This window comes from Ambystoma mexicanum, chromosome 12, assembly GCF_040938575.1.
Source record: "Ambystoma mexicanum isolate Mex_15411 chromosome 12, UKY_AmexF1_1, whole genome shotgun sequence".
NCBI classification, from domain to species: domain Eukaryota; kingdom Metazoa; phylum Chordata; class Amphibia; order Caudata; family Ambystomatidae; genus Ambystoma; species Ambystoma mexicanum.
In genome coordinates this window covers 1,004,485,329-1,004,501,042 of record NC_090936.1, presented here as the reverse complement: position 1 = coordinate 1,004,501,042, position 15,714 = coordinate 1,004,485,329, and the positions used below count along the sequence as shown (strand labels likewise).

The following is a 15,714-nucleotide window of genomic DNA, read 5'->3' as shown; positions in this document are numbered from 1 at the left end:
AGATCCTACTGATCGGCACACCCACTCCCTCCTTCCCTGCAGCTCTCTGGACGGCCTCTCTTGGCCATCTTCCTGCTCCTACCTGCAAGGCAGAAAACCTCGGGGTCATCTTCGACTCCACACTCTCCTTCTCTCCTCATATATCTGACATCTCTAAGAAGTCACATTACCAGCTGCACCTCCTCAGAGGTATTCTTCCCTTCCTCTCCTTCCCCCAGAAGCTCACTGTCTCCCGAGCCCTGGTTCTCTCGAAGCTGGACTACTGTAACAGCCTCTATCTTAATCTGCCTGCCTCCACTCTCCGCCCTCTGCAACTCATCCAGAACAGAACTGCGAGACTTGTCCTTGGCCTCAAGCCCAGGGACCGTATCTCTCCAGGACTGAAATCTCTACAGTGGCTCCCAGTGGCTGCGAGGATTAAGTTCAAAACCCTCTGCATTGTCCACAAGGCCTTCTGGGGCCTGGGGCCTAAATACCTTCAACTCTCTCTTCCTAAATATCTTCCTTCCCGAGCCCTACGCTCATCCGTCTCCAACTCCCTCAGGGTCAGCCGCTTCTCGAAGCAACAAGCTGGGGGTAGATCTCTCCCCGCGGCAGGTGCCTCCCTCTGGAACAGCCTTCCTGCCTCCCTGAAACTTGAGGAGAACCATCTCCGGTTCCAGAAGCACCTCAAAACCTTCCTCTTCGCTTCTGCCTTCTCTCTCCCTCTCCCCTGCTAAATTCTTCACCAAAACTGCACTGATTCTGCAACTGGGCCACTCTCACCGACCTCGGTCCTGGGCCCAGTCACTCTTCACTTGCACTGCCCCCCTGGCAACCCCTGCACTGCAGGACTGTCTGTGTATCACTACAGCCCCCGCCCCCCCAGCACTTGTCTGCACTTACCTTGCACTTGCCACCAGCTGGCCCTATTTATTTATTATTTTATTTCTATTCTACTATTTGTACTGCACTCCCCCCCTCCCCCTTCCCCTTGCACTTTTTCCCTTCCCCCTACCCCTGCACTTGTGTGGTCTGAATGACACCTGGCCTAGTAGGATCGCTGTCTGTCTTCCCCTTGTTCCCCCCTCCCTGCCTCGTCTCGCCTTGAAACACTTGTGTATAGGCGCGTTACAAATGCCATATCATATCATATCATAAGGTGCCTAGGACCAAGGTCAGGGGAAGCAGGTAACACCCAAGAAGAAACAAAAGGCACCCAAGGTGCAAAATGCCGTCGGCGCCAGCCGGCTGCGGGCTGGACAAGCCCCCAAACAGGCAGAAATAAGCCCCGGCAATATAAGGAGCTGCCCAAGCAGCAAGAAGGTACATTCAGTTTTGGACTCCGAACTGACCACCAAACAAAGTATCTGCGTACGCAGCTTACATTTTCTTTTCCCAAGAACCCCCCCAGCCAAGAAAAAGGGAGAGAAAAGAAAGAGAATACATACAGGGCAACTAATGACGTGGGAAGAAGAAGGCGGCACAGGCCAGAGGGCGCAACCCTGGACCTCATGCCCAAAATTACACATTATGTATTATTATGATGATTATGATGATTGTGTATTATTACGTAATATGCAATAAAAACCAAGGCCTTTTATTGCCAACACTTACACAATGTTGTTGTGGTACCTGGGGGAGTTTTGTCACCAGACTCTTGGGCCCACAGGTTATGCCTTCACTCGTTTGTTTCCCTGGGCTGCAGTTATTGGCAGGCAAGGACACTTTGTTTCAACCTCTGGTGATTTGAAGCATGTGCGCATTGAACCTGTAAAATGAGACTTGCACAGAAGACTTACCTGTAGGGGAGATAATGAGAGATGTCCCTGCACTGATGGCATCTCCAGTGTGGGGCTAATGGAAGCAGGAATGGAAGGTTGTACCTTTTTTAAAGTGACCACCACTACTGTGCACTGCAGATTTAAAAGTCCATCTAACTTGGGTGCCCAGCGAACCACCAGGTGTCACTGTAGCTGACAGCCCATGTGCAAGTTAGCACTTTATCGGTATATAATAGCTGCCACCTATAAGAAGTTAGGCTTTTAACTTTAATATTGATTGTAGTGGATACCTTTAATGGAATAACCCAGATGTATAGCCATAATGTAAACGAGTGTGGGCTTAGTAATGTGATTTGCTCACGCCTGCGTATTAAATGCCGGCCACTTTCCTTAATGTGTGCCAGCTTCTCTCTCCTTGGCAGGGTGCCTCTTGTATTTGACGTGCCCAACAGAGAGTGGGCTTTATCCCAGAGCGAGGAGTAGCATTCCACTGGACTCGCAGTCCAGTTCTTCGCCTTTGGTGGGCATGGGGCAAAGTGCTAAAGCTCTAGACAGCGCACTGCCACCATCTGCGCCTGCCGTGTAATTCATGAACGTTTCTCAGAGAGTCTTGGTGTTACTGGAAGCACCCTTGGCACTGCCAGTCTCCCAATAAATCGCCCCAACCTTTAAGGACGAGAAACCTATGGTTCTCCGAGAAATACCAAAAACACCCCCTCCACACCTACTAGACCAATCTACAGCCACCGTCTGACCACGCCACGCTTTATGCTCACTAGAGCTGCTTCCCAGCCACCGCTGCCTGTCTCTGGAATGCTTTCTCGTTACACCTGTGTGCCGAAACCCCCAACTGGAAACAACTCAATACCAGACTTTTCACCTTAAACTAGACTGTGCACTTGTTTGTTCCCCCATCCTCTCCCCCTTGCCTGCCCGCTCCTCTCTACACCACCTCTGTTTTGTTCTGTAACCACCGCCCCAATGCCTGTGGGTTATGCTATGTTATGTGCTTGTTTATAACGCGCCGATAGCCCGCAGGCATCAGGGCGCGGGAATGTCCAGAATAATCCAATGCGCATAATATTATGTGTTATAGAGAGGGGTCAGAGATAAGAGATTATCATTGGAAGAGGTGATCTTCCAGAAGTTTCCTGAATCTCAAATAGTTCTCTTCCTGCCATAATGTTAATGGCAATTTGTTCCAGCATTGTGCTGCCTTGACTGGGAAGGATTTTCCCCACACTTGCACACGATTTACTTTAGGAATGTTCAGATAAGCCTTGTCCTCTGATCTAAGTAGTTCGGGGCTTTTCCATACAAACATCTGTGAACTATGGTCATCGCCTTGAAATGTACTCTCTCTTCCACCCTTAGCCAGTGTAGGGATCTTCTCCCTGTTGTGACATGCTCCCTTTTTTTGATACTCTTAATGATTCGAACTGCATCATTTTCCATGACTTGACACTTTGTACATCCCTCTTTGTGGCTCCTATCAATAGGGCATTGCCGTAGTTGAGGCGTGACAGGATAACAGCTCTTGCTATAGTTGATGCATTCACCTCATTAATGAATTGTCTTATATGTAATAGGCATTGTTTTTCTGCAGGTAATTAACCTGAGCCTCAGATCCCACGGATGCTTCCACAATCATCCCTAGGGTTTTTACATAAGGCATCACTGGGATATTTGGCCTGTTTGGTGGAAAAGGCCTGATATTCTGTCCCTAGCTTGGATCTGGCCTGTTGTGTTCTGAAAATCATCAGTTCGGTTTTCATATTATTGAGCCACATCCAGTGAAGTTGCATCCAATTTTCAATGATGTGGTAAACATCTATTATTTTCGCGCTGTCAATACTGTTTTCTCCGTTGAGTTAAAAAATGAGCTGCGTGTCATCGGCGTAGTTGGTAAACATGCCGATTTGTTCCAAGAGCTCGCATAAACTTCTCATGTATAAGTTTAAAGCAGTGGCGATAGGCTAGCTCTCTGGGGAACACCATACAAGATGGGGGCAGCCTCTGAAAATGTATCTCCCTAGTGGATTTTAGCACTCCTGTCTTTCAAGAATGATGCCAGCCAATCCAACACCTTAGGAGTGCAACCTGCTATTTTTGCCAGTGCCTCCTGCAGGAATTGGTGGTCTACCAAATTGAACGCTGCTATGAGGTCTAATAACATGAGAATACCTGTTTTGCCCTTATCTATCAGGTCTAATATGTGGGTCTGAAGATCGAGCATAGCTGATTCTGTGGTATGAGAGGCACGGAAGCCTGATTGCTGTTTGTGCAGTAGTTTCCAATCTTCTACATGCTTTTGTAATTGATTAGTTGTGATTTTGTCAAGGACCTTCAGGATAAAGTTCAAATTCGTTATAGGAGAATTAGCAGAGTTAGCAGGTCCATGGCAACTTGCACCATGTTGCGCAGATTTGCATTGTTGAAGTTCTTCAATAGAGTTCAGCGATGCCAAATAACCAATCCACTAACAATTTCACCCCTGTGCATTCACCTCTCAAACTCTAACCAAACACACCCACAAGCGTAAAACGCAGCAGTCCGCACAAACTTCACTACACTGCAACAATAAAACAAACCGCACATAGACCTGCACAACAGCACACAACGACTACCGACCGTAAAACACCCCAAACCCAGCCGACGGACCCACCGGACTGAGTCTGCCAAGAGCACATCAGTGCCATCTTGCACTTTTCCAGCTCACTCCCACTAACTCACCCCACCTTTCAGAGCTACCAGAGCACCAGGGGACCACTCCGGTGGTGATAGTGAGCGGTACAAATATCCTTTAACATTAACATTAACATTAACATAGGTCTCAGATTACTGGGATCCTTCGGATCCAGCCCTGGTTTCTTCACTAAAGGGGTGATAGTTACCTTCTTAATTTCCTTTGCCACTACCCCTTCCTTAAAGGAAGCATTGACTATCTTTATCAGTACTGGGGTGAAAATGTCTTTATTGTCCAGTATGATTTTAGTAGGCAGAATGTTCTCCGCACAGGAGGTGGGTTTCCTATTGGCCATGACTCTCCATAATTCCTCCTCAGATGTGGGAAGGAAGCTGAAACTCTCTCTTCCTTCCAGGTTGATTATTTCATCTGGAAGGATAAGGGGCTCTCCCGCTCTTCTGGCTGTGATGATGTTATTTCGAGCCTTGGAGATCTTAGCCGCGAAGATTTCTTGTACCCTGTCACAATCTTCCCTGGTGGGAGTGTGTGGAGGGGAGGGTGATTTTGGATTTTCAAACCTTTAAGTATTTTGAAAATTTTGCTAGATGCATTAGCTGCTGTCTCTATTTCTTCGTTACAGTGATTCTTCTTGGCTTCCCTTATGCCTTTCCTATAACTATGATCGCCCCTTTTGCAGTTTTCTTTATTTACTTGAGTGGGATTTTGGCACCATGATCCTTCTCTTGTTTAGGTTTATTTAGTTCTTCCTATACCAGTTCTGGTGATTACTATTTTTTCTCACCAGTTTTTGTTTAAGTTGGGCTTTCTCCTCTACCAGTTCTTGCAAATATTTATTATATTTTTCCAACATGCTCTCGCACATGTCTTTTTCTAAGAAGGAATCTGTGATTTTCTGTAAGCACGGTTTCAGAATCTCAGGGCCAAAGCTTTTAAAGTTTCTACTCCATACCTTGGTATGGGGATTTTCAGTGTAGGTGGACGGCGAATTCATTTGCACCTCAAAGGTAACTAAGTCATGGTCTGACTATATACATGGTTCCATAACAACGTTGTGTGCTTTCAAAGTCTTGGTAAACACCCAATCTAACTGGATCCCTTGGGGGGGGGGGGGTTGTAGATTCATTATTTAGTACAGAGAAATCTAAGTTTTTCATTGCTGTTTCCAGCATTATAGCCTCCTTGTCCTCTTTATTTCCTCTCCTTCTATTCATATCACCAACTAACATAGTAGATGCGTTGGTAGATGTGAGTCGAGTAAATTGGGATGTGACTTCATTCTCAAAGTCTGAGACTAAAGAAGGTGGTCTGTATATGACAATGATATTTAAGCTATCATTTCGAGTGTATGTGAGTTTTAATTGAATAGTTTATGCAAGCTTTAAAAATACAAAATTAAACAAATAAAAAAGTAAGGACACTGAGTGTGTATGGCTGGAGTTAGGGTTGTCACCCAGTGCCAGTCGCTAAGATGACCCAGTAATGGTTCTTTATTCTGTATGAGGTTTCCAAGGGGCTGGGGTCCGCAGGAACCCTTGCTTGCCCAGGTAAAGGAGGAGCTTGTAGGATTAAGCTGTCCAGCAAGGCGAAGGAGACCATAAGTGGGAAGCCAAGAGACCCATCAAAAGGAGCAGATAGCCCCCCCAAGGGATGGTGGAGCCCCAGCTCTAGAGGCCTGAAGAGGCATACGACTCCCTCCCCAATGCTCCAAAGCTCAGGAAAGCCACAGTGAATATTTACCCGTATGGCTCCACCATGCCACTCCCCTTCAAGGGTGTCATCTCAGCCGTGTGCACGCACAAGGCTCATGCAGCCAAACTTCAGCTGCATGTCCTCAAGACAGAAGTAAACATTGGCTGTATACTCAGCTTCGAACAGCAGTGGACATGGGGCTTGTGCACATACTGTACCAGCTGATGGCCCACAAGTACTTTGCAAGGCCCGAGGACATCAAAGCGGTGTTCCCCAATCTCTTCAAAGGGCTGGGCAAGTTGAAAAACAGGAAAGTCCAGCTCCACATCAACCCGGATATTAAGCCTGTAGCACAACAGTACAGGGGCATAGCCATCAATATCCAGTGGCAGGTGGAAGAGGAAATCAACCAACTCCTAAAGCAACATGTCATTGAGCCTGCAACAGGGCCCACCTCATGGGTATCCTCTATAGTACCTGTCCCAAAAACGTCCCCAGACAGCTCCATTAGACTGTGCGTGAACATGAGGAGGGCGAAAGTGGCGATAGAAAGGGAACGGCACCAGGTGCCCAGAATAACTGACATGATACACCTATTGCATGGTGCCAGGTTCTTTTTTTGAAGTTAGACATCGCAAAAGGATACCACCAGATCGAGATAGCACCAGAATTACAGTATATCACCACGTTCGTCAGTCACATGAGCCTGTTCCAATATAAACGCCTCCATTTTGGCAGTTTGTCTGCGGCAGAGATTTTTCAGGAAGAAGTAGACAAAGTCATTCGCCATGTCCCAAACTGCCTGAACTACTCAGATGATGTGGTTTTTGGCAAGACGAAAGAGGAACATGACGCGGCCCTCTACAAGGTATGCTCAGCATTAGAGGTTGCAGGGCTCACACTCAACAGGGCAAATGTGCGAGCTCAGGAAAATCTCCCTCTGATTCTTTGGCCACATATTTTCCAAGCAGGGCATGCAGCCAGACCTGGAAAAAGTTGCTGCCCTCAACACAGCACAGCCACCTCAATACGTCTCGGAGCTGCAGTCATTCCTGGGACTGGCCAGCTACTGCTCAAGGTACCTGCAGAACTATACCACTGTCAGCAATCCCCTCCGCTTACTCACCCGGAAGGACCAACCGTTCAAATGGTCGCCATACTGCCAACTCGTGTTTGAGACCATCAGGAATGACATTTCCAAAGCCGAGGACATCGCCTATTTCGATGCAGACAGAAGGATGGAGGTCATCGTTGATGCCAGCCCGGTCGGCCTCAGCGCCATCCTGACTCAAAGGGACCCTGCGAACACGGAAGTCAAGTTCATTGTAGCATATGCCAGCTGCAGCCTCACGGCCACCAAACAGGCACATTCGCAGGCGGAGAAGTACAGCCTTGCAGCGGTGTGGACCTGTGAGTACTTCCATCTCTTCCTGTATGGGAAGGCTTTCACAATTGTCACTGACCACCAGGCCCTGCTAACGGTATTCAGTGACCCCAAGAAAAGAATGCCCCCCAGAATCACCAGGTGGGATTTGTGCCTGAAAGATTACAAATTTGAGATCATCCACCGCCCTGGTAAGGTACAGAACCCGACTGACTATCTGTCACGGCACCCCACAGAGTCCACTTAGGTCGGCCCATCCATCGCTGATGCGTACATCAACTATGCCATCCACCACCTGCAACCCCTGCCTGTTGAATGGACCACCCTGAGGAATGAATCGGAAAGTGACCCAGTCATGGTGATAGTGACTCACTGGCCCTCATTAGGACTCTGGCGGAAAACCATGGTGCTATTAGCACCATGGTCGATGCCGGTGTCCGCCTTGGCGGAATGGGGAATTACCACCCCATTCCAAGGTTGGCGGGGCAGTAATTCCCCATGCCACCATGGCCTTTCCCCATTCCCATTTTTGCCCCATAGGGCATAATGGGAATGGGGAAGGCGGTAAGTACGGTACCGCAAATTGCGCTACCGTACTTACCTCGAGAGTCCCTTTGCGGGCCCCTACTTTAACGGCTGGTCTAGACCAGCCGTTAAGGTCGGGTCCCGCAAAGGGACCTCGTAGTAAGGCGTTAAGGGTTTAACGGCGTCGACACCTTTTATGGCGCTGTTAACCCCTTAACGCCAGGGTCCTAATGAGGGCCACTGTATGCCCGGTAAGGATGCTGGTGCCGTTAACCCCCTATTGCCGCATTCCGAGGTCCCTTAGCATGTCCCACTAAGGCCGCCTAAGGGACCAGGGAACTAATAATGGGCCCGCTATTTGCGGGCCCGTTATTAGCTCCTTCCTCCTTCCCCATTCCGATTGAGCCCTGTGGGGGCTCGAATGGGAATGGGGAATGGTTTTCAGAATGGGGACTTACCAGGTCCTCCAAGGTTGGAATGACCGGTAAGTCCCCATTCCGACAACCTGGACCCGGACACGAGTTTGGAGGCAGCCATGGCGCTAATAGCGCAATGGCTACCTCAAAACTCGTAATGACCCCCGTTGTCTTGAAGGGCTGCAAAGTCGTCATCGCTGTCTCGTTGAGGGAGCGCACAGTCATGCTGGCGCACGAGGGCCACCGGGGGGTGTTTTCCACAAAGTGCATCTTATGCCAGAAGGTGTGTTTCCCTAAACTGGACACGCTGGTGGAGGAAATAGTTGGCAGATGCAACACCTGCGCTCTGGTGGCTCCCCCGCCACACCCCAACCCATTACAGATGTCCCCTCTCCCAGAAGGAGGCTGGGAAGAAGTGGCGGTGGACCTTTTTGGACCACTGCGCAATGGGATGTACGCGGTGGTGTTAATCGATGAACACCCTTGATTCCCGGACGCCCAACTGATAGACTCTACCTCGGCGACGTGCGTCATATTGAAGTCAGACAATGGGCCGCCATTTATGGGCCAGGAGTTTGAGAACTTTGCAGGATAAATGGGGTTCCAACATCGCAAGATAACTCAGCGGTGGCCCCAAGCCAACGGCACTGTGGAACGGTTCATGGCCAACATCAAACAGGCCCTGCAAACAGCCAACTTGGTCAATAAGCCGTTCGAACAAGCGCTGTAACAACTCCTTCAGGAATACCGACATACATCACACAGCACCATGGGGATCATCCCATCTGATCTCATGTTTCAGCGAGTCATCAGAACGAGATTTCCAGAAGCACCTGTTGTGCCTTATACTAAACAGCAAGAACAAAGGGCCCAAGTTAGGGACCAGGAATAGAAAGAGAAAATGAAAGAGAGGGCGGATGCCTGGCGAGGGGCAACAGAATGTTGCATTGAGCCAGGAGACCAAGTGGTGGTATGCCAACCGAAAGTGAGAAAGGAGGACGCCACGTTCATGCCAGAATGATTGATAGTAACCAGCAGAAAGGTCACCATAGTGACGGCTAGTGGAGAACATCATCACTCCACTACAAGAAATGCATCTCACTTTAAGAAAATAGTGGGCAGTCTGCCCCAGCTATGGGAACAGTTGCACACCTTCACGGATGACCAGTCCTCGAATGACCCGTATCTTGGAGACGGGGAGCCCTCGGAAGGAGAAGAGAATAGTGAGAGCGACGACGCGAGAGCACCCGAACTTGGCCCACACCGGAGACCTAAGCGTTCCGCATGAAGCCTCAGAGACTTATCGAGGAAATGGGGTAATGGTTCTTAGTTGACTGCATGTTAAAAGGGGGGAGATGTCACGTTGCTAGGTGATGTACTGGTTTGAGGAGGAACAGGAAGTTAAGTGGGTATTACGCTGATGGGGAATAAAGGAGTTTGTGCCTTGTACCCTGCCTATGTCCCGTTCTTGGTGTGCGTGTAAACGTGAGAGTGCCATCTGACTCGGGGTGTGTGAGGCCAACCTCCCGAGCCGACAAGGCCCTCCATGAGAGTGTGTGCACCACACCCCTGCACCTGCATCCAGCCTTTAAGCACCACACATGCCTAGGCCTTCTGCAGTCTTAGGTCTGATGCACAGCCCACCAAGGGGAGGCGTAGCCCCAGCACTAGAGGCCCTCCATGAGAGTGTGTGCACTGCACACCTGCACCTGCATCCAGCCTTTAAGCACCACATATGCCTAGGTCTTCTGCAGTCTTGCGTCTGATGCACAGCCTCCTCACAAGGGGAGGCGGAGCGCCAGCTATAGAGGCCCTCCATGAGAGTGTGTGAACTGCACACCTGCACCTGCATCCAGCCTTTAAGCACCACATATGCCTAGGCCTTCTGCAGTCTTGGATCTGGTGCACAGCCAGCCAAGGGATGGTGTAGCCCCAGCTCTAGAGACCTTCCATGACAGTGTGTGAACTGCATCCCTGAACCTGCATCCAGCCTTTAAGCACCACACATGCCTAGGCCTTCTGCAGTCTTGGGCCAGATGTAGAGGTCCTGCCTTTCCTTGACCATCCAATGGGCAGTGGAGACAGAATTCATCACAAAGATAGGCCAGTGGAGACAGAATTTAGTCCAAGTAAGAATGCACACCTGTGCACAGCAGAGGGCTGCAAGCCCAAATGGCGCCCTTCTCCCAAAGGTACCGGCATTCCCTAAGGGCTGTGCGCGCTCCCTCGCACCCATCACCCAAGCACCTAGGTTTCAAGGCTCTACCTGTCGGCATTGACAGCACCCTTATGACGATGAAAACATCCCTGATTTAAGAGACGCCCTGAATCTTCAATTGCACCTCAAGAAATGACAAGAAATGGATAGAAATTGCAAGGTGTACTTCACACCCGAAGCAATCAGCTGATTTTCAGTTCTGCGGAATCTATAGTTTGTCCGCCTGCCACTGCTGTCTGGCCTCTAGGCAGCCCATCTGGTCTATGTAAATACCTACTCACTGTGAAGCATTGTGGTATTTATTTATATATTTATTAGTTTGCCTGTTTATTTATTGGGGTTTTAAGAAATATACAGTAAAGAAAAAGCAATCTTCCCTTTCCGAGGAAGATTTGAAATTTTTCCAAAAATTAAAAGGCCTTATATTTACTGTGGTGCCTTATTCTATTTGGGGGGGGCGGGGCAGGGAGGGGAGAAATCTGTCCAGATTTTCCGCTATTCACTGTTTGTCAAATTGTCTCTCTTTTATCTTTGTGAATGTTATATGGACACTCCATCATTCGTAAATGGATAAACAGCGCCTTTCATATGTGAATGTTGAGTACAGTAAGACCAGATACAACAATTTTCCAACGTTTTGGTGTAATTTTGTTAATTGTTATAATTTCAACACCACTCAGCATTTGCATAAGGTGTCACCTAACTTGTGTCCATAAATCAATTATTTACTTTACACACTAATCTGATTTGACTTAAACATGTGTTGGGCCATGTTGTGTCCCTTGGTGTGCACCAGAGAACCTGTGCCCTCTCCCACAAACACACATAACAAAGCCGCCAGAGAATTCACCCATTGACTACTCAGTCAGACAACCAGGGGAACTCGGCTCTGGCATCACAGAGGGCACAGCAGGGATGAGGGAGGGGCTTCAATAATAGAGGAAACGTAGTGTGAAGAGGATCCAAGAACAGGGTGCCTAAAGAAATGAGATCTAATATGGGATGGGAAAAATAAAAGATGAACCAAGAATAAGGGAGGGGAAGAGGAAGGATAACCAGGGAAAGGCGAAGGAGAACCAAGAACATAGGATGGAAAGAGGATGGTTCACCAATGAAAAGGGAAGGAGAACCAAGAACAAAGGAAGGGAATCGGGAAGGAGAACTAAGAGCAGAGGAAGGGAAGAGGATGGAGAACCAAGAACAAAGGAAGGGGAAAGGGAAGGAGAATTAAGAGCATAGAAAAGGAAGAGGATGAATAACCAAGGAAAAGGGAAGGAGAACCAAGAACAAAGGAAGGCAAACAGGAAGGAGAACTAAGATCATAGGAAGGGAAGGGGATGGCTAACCAAGGAAAGAGGAAGGAGAACCAAGAACAAAGGAAGGGAAACGAGAAGGAGAACTAAGAGCATAGGAAGGAAATAGGATGGATAACCAGGGAACGGGGAGGAGAACCAAGAACAAAGAAAGAGAAGGAGAATCAAGAACATAGGACGGAAAGAGGATGGTTCACCAATGAAAAGGGAAGGAGAACCAAGAACAAAGGAAGGGAATCGGGAAGGAGAACTAAGAGCATAGGAAGGGAAGAGGATGGAGAACCAAGAACAAAGGAAGTGAAACAGGAGGGAGAATTAAGAGCATAGAAAGGGAAGAGGATGAATAACCAAGGAAAGGGGAAGGAGAACCAAGAACAAAGGAAGGCAAACGGGAAGGAGAACTAAGAGCATAGGAAGGAAATAGGATGGATAACCAGGGAACGGGGAGGAGAACCAAGAACAAAGAAAGAGAAGGAGAACCAAGAACAGAGGAAGGAAAGAGGACGGATAACCAAGGAAAGGGGGAGAACTAATAACAAAGAAAGAGAAGGATAACCAAGAACAGGGGAAGAAAAGTGGATGGATAACCAAAGAAAGGGGAAAGAGAACCAAGAACAAAGGAAGGGAAACAAGAAGGAGAACTAAGCGCATAGGAAAGAAAGAGGATGGATAACCAAGGAAAAGGGAAGGAGATCTAAGCACGTACTACGGAAAGAAAATGGGCAACCAAGGAAAAGGGAAGGAGAACCAAGAACAAAGGAAGGAAAGAGGATGACTATATAGGAACGAAGAGGGTGGATAACCAAGAAGAAGGTAAAAGGGAAGCAGGATGGATAACCAAAGAAAGAGGAAGGGAAAAGGGAAGGAGAACCATCAGCACAGGAAAGAAAACCAAAAACATAGGAACCAAAAAGAATAAAGAACATTAGTTTCAAGAATGTAAAGAAATATGATCAGATAACTGAAAGAGAAAGAGAAGGGAAAGCTAAAAACAAGGAAAGGAACGAGGGCAATGGAAGCCAGGAACAGCACACCCCCAAAACAGACGGAGGGTAAGAAGAAGATGCCAAGAAGTGAGATAATGTAGAAGGGGTGACTTAAAAGCAGCAGGGGTTTGCAGCTGTGAATGAGAGACACAAACATGGACTGACGAACCTAAAAACCAGTGGACATAAGATAGAGAAGAAAGAAAGAAAGAAAGAAAGAAAGAAAGAAAGAAAGAAAGAAAGAAAGAAAGAAAGAAAGAAAGAAAGAAAGAAAGAAAGAAAGAAAGAAAGAACGAAAGAAAGAAAGAAAGAATAGTGGAGGGGAAATAGAGAGATTGAGGAGCAAAAAGGTGTGGCACTAAGAAAGGAATGGATGGACGCGCAGACAATAAACAGGTACAAAATAAAATAGAATGAAAAATAAAATAGAATGAAACAGAAATATGGGTGACTGGGAGATTGAAGCAGAGATTCACGGAGGCGGGAGAATGGGACACAAAATGAGGAGCAAGAAGCGGTAAAAACGAGGCAGAAGGAAGAGACAGGAAGGCTCACACACGTGGTGACGACTGCGGAAACAGGAGGAGGGGAGAGCTAGAAGACAGACAACGGAAGTGCAAGCGGAATGGTCAGGGCAGCGCCATCCTGCCACGGGCACCGCTGAGTGTAAGAAGCTGCAGAGAGACGGCAATACCAGTACCTGATCCGCTTTACGAGGTCTCTGCCCACCAGCACCAGAGCAGCGCCACTATAACAACCAGTCCTACGAGGGGAACGGAGAGAACAGGGGGGTCAGAAACAGAGGGGTCCTAAGAAACAAGGGATGAGGCAGAAAGGGGGAGCCAGGCAAAGGTGGCAGAGCATGGAAACATGAGGGGGGCGTGAACAATGATGCACAGATGAAGACAGACAGCAACACCGCGAGGGAGTCAGGGGAGCAAGAGATGAGGGGGAGACGGGGTAGGACATGATAGAGGAGAGGACGAGAGAATAAGAGAGGAAGCAGGAGTGAGGTGTGAAGAAGAGGAGAGAAGACAGGAGGAAGGGAGGAGAGAAACAGGACAAAGTGGCAAGAGAATGAAAGAAAACATGGAGGTAAATGATGTGGTTAGAGAGGGGTGGAAGGAAAAGTAAGCAGGCACAGCAGGAGAAAAGAGTGAGGCGGCGGTATGTATGTGGGAGAAAGAAAAGAAATGGGTAGAGTGGAAGAGGAGGCAGGATTTGCAGGAGAGAAAGTGAGGAGGAGGTGGGGCATGAAAAAAGGGGAAGAGGGAAAATAAATAACGCAGATAGAAAAAGAAATGGAGGCAGGGTGTCAGAGAAGGGGTGTGGGCGAAACAGAGAGACACAACCAGAAAGAAAGTAAAAGAAAAAATAAAGCAACGTGGAAATGAAGAAATACAAAGGGGCATGGAAAGAGAAGAGTGTGGGGGAAGGAAAATAAAATGATAACAGAGGAATGAAGATTGGTGGAAAAGAGGGGGAAGAACATGGCAAAGAAAATAGTAATGGGGGATATATGGACAGCAAATGGAGCGGAGAGAGCGAGTGGAAAAGAAAATGGCAAACAGAAATAGAGACAGTGAGGGGATGGGTAGAAGAGAAAGGGGAAACAACAGAGGAAAGAACAGAATAGCAAATGCACAACAATGAAAAGCGAAAAACAGAAAGCACGAGAGATTCATGAAGGGAGAGAGAGAAAATGGAGATAGCGGTTTGGCAAAAAGAAACAGCGAGAGAGAGAGAAAAGTGTGTAGGAAGAAGATGTGTGAAAAAGATACAAAGGGTTGCAGTAGTCAGACGAATGTACGAGAAGAAGGGGAAAGGGTGAATGTAAGAAAGGACAACGGTACAGGACAAAAATCATGGGGGGAACAGGGAGTGCCAAAGGAATGCCGGAGAAAGGGCAGGAGGCAGAGGAAAGAAGAGGGAGAGGTAATGTCAGAGACAAAGAGGCAGGGGGATTGAACATGTCAGAGGAGTGGGGTGGAGGAGGCAGATGGGCCCGGGGCAATGCAGAGACAATGTTAGAGAGAGGTGGCGAGACACAGACGTGCACGGAGAGAGTGGGGCGGACAGGGATAGGAAAGTGAGAATGCCAAAGACAGAGGGGAGAAGCAAGGGCAGGTACCAAGCATGTAAAACAGGCGCACATGAGTAGAGAGGGACAAGATAGAGACAGAGAAAGAGGGACAGGGGAAAGAGCAGCATATGACACAAGGGGCGAGAGTAAACGAATAACCAGGAAAGCGGGAGAGAGAAGGAAAGACAAAAAAGCAGGAATCAATAGAAAAGTGATAGGAAGAAGAGTGGGTGTAAGGGCAGATGGAAGAGAAGAGATAGGGCATAGAGGAAGAGACAGAGAGGTAAAGTAGAGAATAGAAGGGTAGCCAGGGAAGTAAAGAGAATGCAGAGTGTTGCAAGGGCAGTCACAGAGGGAGATAATAAGGAAAAGGGTGGGGAAGGCATCCACATTCATGTAAAACAGGTGAAGTGGTGGATGCAGAAGGGAGGGTGAGAAATGGGGCCATGATTGAACAGCAACATGTGAACGTGATAAGGTTTCGGGGTGAGGCAAATTAAGAGACAGGAGGAGAAGCAACAAAGGTAAATGAAAAAAGGAGACAAAAGAGAGAAATTGTAGTTAAATACACAAGCAGACAAAGCTCCCTTTCACGTCTTTGCTCCATTAATCCCTCGACTCTCCCACAAC

General features: G+C 48.0%; 1 protein-coding gene across 3 annotated transcripts in view; it reads right to left on the bottom strand.

Moving 5' to 3' along the window:
* The window catches only part of CCDC136 (coiled-coil domain containing 136), a 391,788-nt gene that overhangs the window by 112,903 nt on the left and 263,171 nt on the right, over positions 1–15,714 (bottom strand). Inside the window, exon 9 of one of the 3 annotated variants that reach the window (XM_069629531.1) lies at positions 13,702–13,810. The exons of 1 other annotated variant lie outside the window; for it this stretch is intronic. In XM_069629531.1, coding sequence (XP_069485632.1) covers positions 13,712–13,810 — 99 coding nt within the window. In that variant the 3' untranslated portion in view covers positions 13,702–13,711. The remainder of the gene's footprint in view (positions 1–13,701; positions 13,811–15,714) is intronic. One more of the 3 variants, XM_069629533.1, reaches the window with a different exon arrangement.